The sequence below is a fragment of the Euprymna scolopes genome, chromosome 33, assembly GCF_053919585.1.
Source record: "Euprymna scolopes isolate OS-2025 chromosome 33, ASM5391958v1, whole genome shotgun sequence".
Lineage (NCBI taxonomy): Eukaryota > Metazoa > Mollusca > Cephalopoda > Sepiida > Sepiolidae > Euprymna > Euprymna scolopes.
The window spans coordinates 75195603-75206161 of NC_136514.1; the positions used below are offsets into that span (position 1 = coordinate 75195603).

Sequence of the window (10559 nt, forward strand, 5' to 3'; positions counted from 1 at the left end):
GAATTGTCAACCTGTCAGTAAGGACTTTTCCTTCAAATGGGCACTAATTATGAACTTCTGTAATGTCAACTCAAGACGAGAATTGAATCTTTTTTCATCAGAAGGCATCATATCAACCCGCTTCAAACAGCTGCATTGAGCCATCTTCGAACAGTGCTGTACCCGAATACCAGTTCCTGCTAAAGATCATGAACTATTACCTTTTAAGATTAAAAGTGTGAGATATTATCTCACCTCGGTTTTGCCCTTGGTAGAATGAAAGAAATCAAACAAAAATCCCAACAGGCTCACTTTTAAACTTCGATGTAAATGTTATTAAAGTAAAAAGATCCAAATGGCAAAAGATATGTCATCTTTAGCCTTCTGCTGATGTGTATTGCCAGCTCTATAGCTGGTAACACCTGTACGTGTAGTAGTTCATGGTTTATCTTTGCATTTGCAGAATTCAAGACTCCACGCTGTTCAAAGTTTAGTTGCAACAAGTCGACGAATTAATCGATGCCTTCCAAGGATGAATGCTGCGAGTCTAGCAGTTACCATGAAGTTCACTGTAAATAACCATCCGAATTACGGACAAAGGACAGGTCAAAATGTAGACCTTAAATTTGTCTCCGAGATACATTATACAAGTAATGAAGAAAGTCAATCAATTATAGAGCACAACAGTCTGCGGAGAATACAATATTTCGCCCAACATAAGGGCATTGGTGTTTGCAAATGATAACATTTCGTCCCACATAAGGGCATTAATACGTCTCAATGAGACGTAGGGATTTTGGGGCTACATGCCTCGAGTGAGTTTTCTTATGTCCATTCAACCTGTTGTCTTTGTGAAAACTGAGGCATCCTGAAACATAAAAATAGCGCCAAAAATAGAACTCGACAGTTAATAACAACAATTAATCCGATAGGTTCAAACAAAATCGTGGGCGGTCAAACAGTCCAATGAGGAACCTGATTATTTTTGCAGAATTTCTTACAACAGAGCTATTCAGAGGCAAATTAGGCATTCTTTTTTGCAATGAATTTTGAATAAAATTTGTGTCAAATTTTAGAAGTAGGCTTTGTTGTAATTGTTATGTTAATTTTTTTGCCACTGTCTGGGAGCAAAAAACAGGGGAGATAAGTATCTGGTACTGTTTTTTTTTTGCACATTTGATACACAATCACGCTTATTTTTTAAAAATAAGCTTACCCCCTCAAGTTCCGTGTGTTTTGTTTTACTTTCGGTTTCTGCTGACCGTTCTGCTTCACGATGAATGCCCTAGAAAAGTCCTTTCTTGTTAATGTTAACCAGTTTTTAAATATTCTGAAAAAAAAACAGCCAAATTCATTAGCTTATTTAAAAACTGGAGAATATTCATTAAATGGGACGTTTCCATTAAATGGGACGTATCGTGAAGCAGAACAGTCGGCAGAAACCGGAAGTCAAAAAAGCACATAGAACTTGATAACCAATTTTTTGGTCACTGTCGATGTGAGGGTACAGGATAGAATTTTACCGATTAGAGTTTATATAGGCCCTTGTCGAGTATTTTCGTTCGTTTTGAAAAAGAAAGAATATTTTTCGAAGGAAACAGTTCTAGAAAAGAAATTAAAATCGTTTATTAAAAAAAAAAATGAAATAAAATCAACCAGTAAAAAAAAAAAAAAAAAAGTCCGAAATTTCATAGAAATATACAACGTGGGTTTATTTTAAAATTTGGTTTATGTGAACGGATGAGGTCCCAAGATCCAACCTCGTTCTGAGTTCGGGGAAAAAAGTGTGTTACGCCATACTCTGTACTCGATGTAGAGGCAAAAAATTAACCCTTTCACATGGGACTATTTAATTTTTAAAAAGATTCTAATTATAACTGCTTGAACCATTGAATTTTTAAAATTCAATTCTTTGAACTGTTCAATTTGAAAAAAATTCTAAATTTCGATTCTTTGTACGGTTTTAATTTTTTTCAAGATCTAATTCTTTGAACTGTTTATTTTAATTCTAAATCTTAAATGTTGTCTATATAGTACCTATTTACAATGCCTCCCCACGGGACAGAGTTAGACACCAGGGTCGTTTTTTAACGTGGAGAAAAGGTACTAAAATAAAAAATTGTCTCAATCGTGAAGGATTTCTCCTCCGCCACCGAAAGAGAAGAAATGGAAGAGCAGCAAGCAGCATCTGAAGAAAAGATACTACACTTTGATCTTGACCCAAAGGCAAAAACTTGCAACAGTAATAAATGCTGGAAGACACTTTATTCAAATGGTTAATTTTTTGCCTCGACACTGGTAACAGTATGACGTGACCCACCTTTTCTCCGAACGAGGCTGGATCTTGGGACCCCATCCGTTCACATGAACCGGTCCGGCGCCGGCGGTCCTATCGGATAGGATTTTCAAGTTAAATTCAATTTTACAGCGCCTCTTGTTTATGAAATAGTGGTTTTTCTGCACTTATTTGAACCGTGCTGAAATAACATTTCGAAATCCATGCTTAATATTGGGAGAGGAGGGTGTTTTGTAACTTATTCTGTACTTTCACTTAACAATTTAATAAAAAAATATCGTAAAACTGGAAAATATTTAATAGTACGGTTCAATAACTACCAGTGCACCACTGCAACAACTGCACCACTGCAGTGCAGTGGCACTGCACTGCACCAGCACCACAAGCACCAAAATGGTGAAGTGAAAATAGTTACAAAATGCCCTACGCATGTTAAGAATGGGTTTCTAAATGATGACGTTATTATTTCAGCATGGTGTCTGCATAAGTACCAAGAATAATTATAAAATCTTTTCGAAATTACGAGGAAAGTTGAACATCTTACAATCATCAAGTGTTTCGCTTTTAAAAAATAAAAACATTGACCGATTTTGTTTTTACCCAATTTCATATCCCGATTATTATTTTTTTAATCTTTTTTTTTTTTACACTTAAAAACAAATCGAATTATACAGAAATTTATCATTATTCAAAATATAAAGAATTATTAAATTGTTAGACGAAAGTTCAGAATAGTTAACAAAGCTCCCCCCGCCTCTCCTATCTTAAGGACGGCTTTCTAAATAAAGTTAGTACGGCCCCTAATTCTGCATAAGTACCAAAATTTCCCTCGTTGTATTATTTATTCTCTTATAAGTTTAAAAAAATGAATGTAATCTTTATAAAAATGTTAAAATTGTCAAAATGTTTTGGATAGATTTTAAATTTAAAGTTTTTACTTTTGAGATTCTAAAATTAAGAAAAAAAAAAATCGTTTTCTGTACTTTTTTCAGTTAAAATTTGATCTAATTTTAAGTTAGAAGAATGTTTTGAAATTAAAAATTTTAAAGATTTTATTTTTGTTGAAATTTTAAATCAATATCAAATTAAAATTTGATTACGACTAATTGTTTCGGTAAATATTGATTTGCAGAAAAATTCAATAAAATATAAATTTTGGCGGACCTAAACAAGCTTTCTCCCCTACCGTAAAATTAACATTTCATGTTTTATTTTTTCTGCGGATTATCGTCGACAACAGATTTAACTTTCATATTAGCAGAAATTTTTTTTTTATTACTTTATTTAATAACTTTTAATGTGGAGGATCACTTTTCAATTATAACGTTTGAATTTAACCTGGGGGGGGGGAAGAACTATTTAAAAGTAGCGCGGTAACAAAAATGCATAATCACCTTTTTATTTTTTATAAAAACATTTGAATTATTTCATTTTACACCACAGACAGCGGACACGTGAAATAAGGAGAATTGTGCTGATTGACCACAAAGTGGGGTATCAATTTATTAGAACCTTATAATTGAAAAGTGATCCCCCACATTAATAGTCATTAAAGAAACTTAAAAAAAAAAAAAAAAAAAAAAAAAATTCCTGCTAATATGAAAGTTAAGGTACTCATGCTGATCCGTGCTGAAATAACGCTATTACTTAAAAAGCTATTCTTAACATGGGGACAGGGGTGTTTTGTACCTATTCTGTACTTTAACCTTACAATTGAATATAAAAAAAAAAAAAAAAAAAAAAAAAAATCAAAACTTTAATTAAACTTAAAAATATGATTTAAAAATATCGCGGATCAGTAAATGCATTAATGCACTGCATTAGCACCAAAGTTAAGTTTGTTATCGACGATAATCCGTAGAAAAAAAAAAAAAAAAAAAAAAAAAAAAACGTAATAATAATACTTTTACGGTAGAGGGGGAAAGCTCGTGCAGGTCCGCCAAAAGTTAAAAAAATCCACAATAGTTCAAATGAACATTTAATGATTTAAATTTATAAGAGTAAAAAATATTTGAAAACAACTTAAAACGATTTAATGGTTTTGTTGACAAGGAAAATACGGTACTTGTGCAGTTTAGGGACCGTGATATTAAATTTTTTTTTTTTTTTTTTTAGATAAGATTTTGGTACTCATGCAGAGAGTGATCCGTGTTGAAATAATAACGTTATTATTTAAAAAGCCATTCTTAACATGGGGAGGGGAGGGTGTTTTGTACCTATTCTGTACTTTAACCTTACAATTGAATAAAAAAAAAAATAAATAAATAAAAAATAAAATAAACTTTAAACTTGAAAATACGATTTAAAACAGTGCGGATGCGGATCCTCTCTGTATTAGTACCAAGATGATAAAGTTTAATTCAATTAAAGCCATGTTAAGAATGGGTTTCTAAATAATATTAGTTTCAGCAGGGTCCGAGTGACGATATTTGAAAACAACTTAAAACGACTGTTAAGAAAAAACAGACGGTACTTATTGCAGAAATACGGACTGTGATGAAATAAATTTAGTAATCCGTTCTATGGAGAGGAAGGGGACTTTGTTGACAGCTTTGTACTTTCATCTAACAATTTATTAAAAAGAAACCAAAAATTGAATTTAACTTGAAAATCGAACTGCATAAGGACTAATTACTAAAATATTAGATTTAAACAATTAAAATTGGATTTCTAAATCCAATAAGCTTGTCAAAATACGATTAAAAGTATTCAAGAAAAAAAAAAAAAAAAAGACGGACCTGAACGAGAATCATCCCCTCCTCTACAATGTATATTGGTAGGTGCTAATGCACTTACTGATCCGCGCAATTTTTTAAATCGTATTTCCAAGTTTAATTAAAGTTTTTATGTTTTTTTTTATTCAATTGTAAGTACAGAATAGGTACAAAACACCCTCCCCATGTTAAGAATGGTTTTTTAAATAACATTATTTCAGCACGGATCAATAAGTGCTCTAGTACCTGTATGTTTTAGTATGTGGTATAGTTTTCGCGATTGGAGGTGTGGAGGTGTTTATTCCGAAAGCCGTTCTTAATATGGGGAGGTTAGGTGTTTATACAACCCTGGGTTAGGGCGTTATATATATATATATATATATATATACACATACATACATACCAACTGCAGATATCGGTTTAAAATTAGGGAGGGGGGGGTCGATTCTCATTCAGGTCCGCCAAAAAAATAAAAAATAACGAGGAAAGTTATTTTGTCAATATTTATTTTAGTCACGTGTCCTTATTTTACAAACAAAAAATAAGTTTGTATTTATAAAATCAGTAAAACATCATTAACGCATATTATGTAAACTTTTTACTCGTTGTCCCCCAGGTTGTCAAGGAATTAAAAAAAAAAAAAAATGATTTTGTTTTGTGTGCAATTCGGATAACTATAAAATAAATAAAAATCGCTTAAATAAAATATTTATACAGTGAAATAACTTTACTATATAAATTTAACATAAAATTATCACCTACTTCTCGACTAGAAAGCATAGGAGAGGAGAAGTAACCATTATTATTATTTTGTCTTTTCAAAATTGCGGCTATTTTAAAAATACAAATGTAAAATAAATGGTACCCCGTCCCCGTGGTTTCATACATTTTCTGATCAATAAATAGGCTTTGTTTTTTTTATTTGTGATTCTCCCTAGTGTAAAATATTAATTTATTTACTTCAAAAATATTTTTGCAGATATTTCCAAGAATGACGTAATAAAATAGAATTTCACTTCTATTTTTCCTTTCACAACATTAAAATGCGGGTGTATATATATATATATATATATATATATATATATATATATATATACACACACACGGTACTTATGCAGATATGGTAGTGTTCTTGGATAGTGTTTTCAAGTCAAATTCAAGTTTCACGCTATCTTTTGTTTATTATATTGTTAGGTAAAAGTACAGACGCCCTCCCCATGCTAAGAATAGGTTTCTAACGACGTTATTGTTTCAGCACGGTGCAGTCTCTGCCTATGTATGATGACATATGTATAAAAGCTGAACAAACGAATAGTTCTATCCGAGGAGTCCTTTATTTGTTTACCGTCTTAATTCCAGGATTTTTAGCGTTTTTCAACCGAATTTAGAAAAATCTAAAACGAAATCTGCAATATATAACTTTCAATGGTGAATTATTTTTAATGGCATCTCTTGAATTTAAATACATTGAAAATCATGGTGCTTCTACAGAATTTGAACCGAAGCAAACTAACTTTTGTCGAACTAAAATTAAGACTTAGTTTAGAGTTAGAGTAAAAATAAAATTTCTGAAATCAGTATAAAATATTTACTTATAGCAAATAAGGGTACTTATTCAGATTGGCACTTATGACAGTAAACAAAACTGAAGAAAAACTATTATCGTGTACCTACTTGTCACAGGATAAAGACAGTATATTCCAAAGTAGACAGAGTAAAATTTAATTTTCTTTAAAAAATAAATTAAAAAAAATACTTGATCAAATTACGTGATTTTTGGAATGTTTCATCTTTAATGTTCCGTAACGATTACGTACAGACTTTTGTATTTTCTTTACTTTTAATTGCCGCCATAAGCACGCAACCCACGTAAACCACAGAAAAATGTTTGCGTTTCATTCTCGAAAGAAATCACGCTAAATGCATTTAGATTTATGCAGTTTATAGGCCGTGCTATTTGTAGCTAAATTCAATTTTTATATCTTATGACATTGTTAGGTGAAACAGCCAACAAAAATATAAGAATGTGTTTTGAAATGTAATTATTTTAACACGATTCGTAACTGCAAAGTGCATAAGTACCAAAAAAAAAAAAATGTTTATGTGCAGCTTACTTGCCATAAACAAATACTACGAAATATTTTATACTACTATTACCAATCTCTCTTCATCTATTAAGAAGTAAGCACTTAATTAAATTACTGTGAAAAAAGAAAAAATACTTTTGCTGAACTAAACCTAAAATTTAGGTTAGGCTTAGATTAAAAAAAAAAAAAAAAAAAAAATAGTTCAATTCAAATTCTGTAGAAGCAGCATAATTTACATTGACAAAGTGAGGATTCGGTTCGCACGATCTCCTCAGAACCACTAGTAGAAGCCCACAAATATATGCACCAGTTCTAATAACTTTTTTTTTTATTATTGGAACAGATGTATACCAACATGTTTCCTCTTCATTACCTAAAATCATCCGATGTAAATATAAAATTCGAAGAAAGTTTCAACTTACCAATTTCCAGAGCCGACAATACAAATTTTCTTTAGACTGGCCATATTTCAATTATTTGGTGATTGAAAAGATTAAAACAAAGAACTATTATTTGAAAGTTAAAAATATATTATGTAGATATAAATGAAGGCGTTTGTGATTTTGGTGGAGGAGAGTGAAAAAAAGATGACGTCCCCAAAAATGAAAACAACAGAAGAGAGAGAGAGGATGAAGAGACGAAGTCGAGTGAGTGAAGCTAAAAAGAGAAATGCGATTTTCACGCTGAAACTGAGAACCAAATAAGCCGAACTTTGACCTCTCTCTTTCTCTCTTTATGATTCTTTCTCTCGCTTCTTACTCGCTCTTTTCTTTCTTTCTTTCTTTCTTTCTTTCTTTCTTTGTAGCTTTGAACCAGTGTCTCTCTCTCCTCCCTCCCCTCTATCATTTTTATTGTTCTCTTTATCCCTCTCTCTTTCCTTTGCTGTCTACACGCCTTTAAGCAATCATTCTCTCCCTTTCTTTCTTTTTCCTTTCTCTCCTTGTCTATCATTTTTCTCTTTCCCCCTCTCTCTTTACTTTGCTGTCTCTCCCCTCCTAATTACTTTAGTATATTTCTCTCCTTGTCTATCATTTTTTATTTCTCTCTCCCTATCTCTCCCTTGCTGTCTACACGCCTTTAACCACTCCGTCTCTCTCCCTCTTTCTTTCTTTTTTCCCTTCTTTCTATTATTTTTTTTATTGCTCTCCCCCTCTTACTTTCTGTCTTTCCTTTGCTGTCTACATTCTTTTAACCACACGATCCGTCTTTCTTTCTTTTTCTTGCATGCTCTTCTCTCTCTATCATTCATATTGCTCTCTCTCTCCCTCTCTCTTTCCCGCTTTGCTATCTACATGTAATCACCCTCTCTCCACTCTCTTTCTTTTCTCTTTCTTCCTTTTCTCTATAATTTTTATTACTCTTTCCCTTCCCTTTCACTCTCTCTTTTCCCCTTGTTGTTTACACGCCTTAACTACCTCCACTTCCCCCTCTTTCTTTCCCCCCTTTCTCCCCCTCTCTCTATGATTTTTGTAGTTTTCATTATTTTGCGGTCTACATGCCTTTATCCACCCTCCCTGTCTCCTCTTTCTTTCTCTCTTTCTTTCTTTCTTTCTCACCCTCTCTCTCTCTTCCATATCTACGCTTTTTAATATTTTAATCTCTTTTTTCTTTTTTCGCCTTCCCAATTAAAAAAAAATTCCTTTTCTTTCTTTCTTTCGCGCGTTTTAATGTTTGTTCTTTATTTCTTTTTTTAATTTTTTTTTCAATACTTTTATTTCTTATTTAATATTTTTATTTCGTTGCAACTCCAGGCACCCAACCGAAGTCCTACCGCCTTGCTGCGGTTTATCTTGGTCCCTGTAATTCTTTCATACTGAGCCAGCGCCTCCGACACGATCTCGATGTCTCTGAAGCTCGACACAAAGACCATGACATCATCGGCCAACGCGGATACCTTGGCGGCTGAGCCCTATGAACAACGTTAACCGTCGCTGACAGGGTACGTTTAACCAGCACGGAATCTCCCTTCCCCCGCGGCCTGCCATATACTGAAAAAACCTCAAAATCCTGGGCCAGCACCTGACAGTCCACAGAGGAAGCGAAATGCATCTCCTGAATCGCAACCACATCCACTCCCAGGGACAAGAGGTCGTGCCGGAGGCAAGCCGCCCGGCCCGATGATCTCGCATTCAAACTAGTCACATTCAAATCTCGCATTCAAACTAGTCACATTCAAAGCCATGGTACCTACTTTAGGGTGTGTCACACTCAGCTCCAATGTCAGCCGGGGAAAGGACGCCGACGTTATGTGCATGCTCAAGGTGGTCAGATTTTTCATATCCTGACCTCTCGCAATGTCGCTGGCGTCCAAAGGATAAATTAATTTCATGGCCCTGTAGAGTGATGGATGAACCAACACTGGGACCCTTCCCTTGTATTGTTTTGACAGTTCATCAAGAGAAGTGTCATTTTTCTTCACCAGTTTGATTCCCGGAAACGCCTCGATTCCCGGATTTCCCCTTCAGCAGCCTGCAGCCTTGTCCACAAGTTGGTCTTGCAGGCCTCTGGACTTCTGACAAAAGTTATTAGGAGCAGAGCGTCCGGGAAATTTGAAGGGATATTTACATCTTTCCCTTCTATGTTTGTAATCGAGCAGAGGTTTTAAGTTTTTCCTCTGCCGATGGGAAATGTCTGTTGCCACAGATAGAGCGTCTACATAACATAGTTCCTCGAGGGCAAGGGCTTTTAATTTGGTTGGTCTGCGAGAGGCAGAGGAGTCTCTCCCTTCCCTCGGTTCATTCTTTTCCTTTTCTTTTTGGGGTGGTGGCTCAGTTTGCATTTGTGTGGGGACGGGTGTTTGTGTGGTGCCTGGTGTTGGTGCTGGTGTAGTGTCTGGTGTTGGTGCCATGTTTGTTGTTGATGAAGTGTCTGGTGTTGGTGCGGTGTCTGGTGTTGGTGCGGTGTCTGGTTTGGGGGTGGAAGTGAATTTTGTTGTTAGGGGTGGTGTATGTTGACAGGGAGTGGGAGCCACCTTTTCTTCTCCTTTTCTTCTTCTGTCTTTCTTTTTTATTCTTTCGAATGAACCGGGGAGAGGTGAGGTTGAATTCTTCTCCCTCTCACTTGCGGATTCATCCTCAGAGGAGCAGTTTTTTCTCCGCTTGATCCTCGTCTCGATTGGTGTGGAGACCGTTGGTTGTGTCTGCTCCTCTAGTTGCTGCTGCAGCTGTTTTTGTTGCTGCTACTCTTGCTGGTGTCGTTGCTGCTGCTGCTTCTGCTGCACTTGCTGCTTTTGCTGCTGTGGTAGTTATTGTTTCCGCAGCATCGGCTGCGGTGGCTGTTGTTGCTGCATTTGCAGAGCCTGCTGCCTCGATTTTTGGGCTGGTGGTGGGACAGTGGCAGAAGGGATTATGGGCTTCCGTTTTTGTCTCACTACTGTGCTCCATTCCTCCCCATTGGCCTCCTGGGTGGTTTGGGTTTTCCTTGGAGCTGGGGTTGGTGCTGCGGTTGCAGGGGTTGTTGCTGCCTGTTTTGGCGCGGGCGCTG

The 10559-nt window shown here is 35.1% G+C and overlaps 1 protein-coding gene across 1 annotated transcript in view; it reads right to left on the reverse strand.

Moving 5' to 3' along the window:
* LOC145258304 (glycerol-3-phosphate dehydrogenase [NAD(+)], cytoplasmic-like) overlaps window positions 1–8132 on the reverse strand; it is a 98862-nt gene extending 90730 nt beyond the window's left edge. Inside the window, exon 1 of the mRNA XM_080116352.1 lies at window positions 7499–8132. Coding sequence (XP_079972478.1) covers window positions 7499–7542 — 44 coding nt within the window. The 5' untranslated portion in view covers window positions 7543–8132. The remainder of the gene's footprint in view (window positions 1–7498) is intronic.
* Window positions 8133–10559: the final 2427 nt, after the last annotated feature.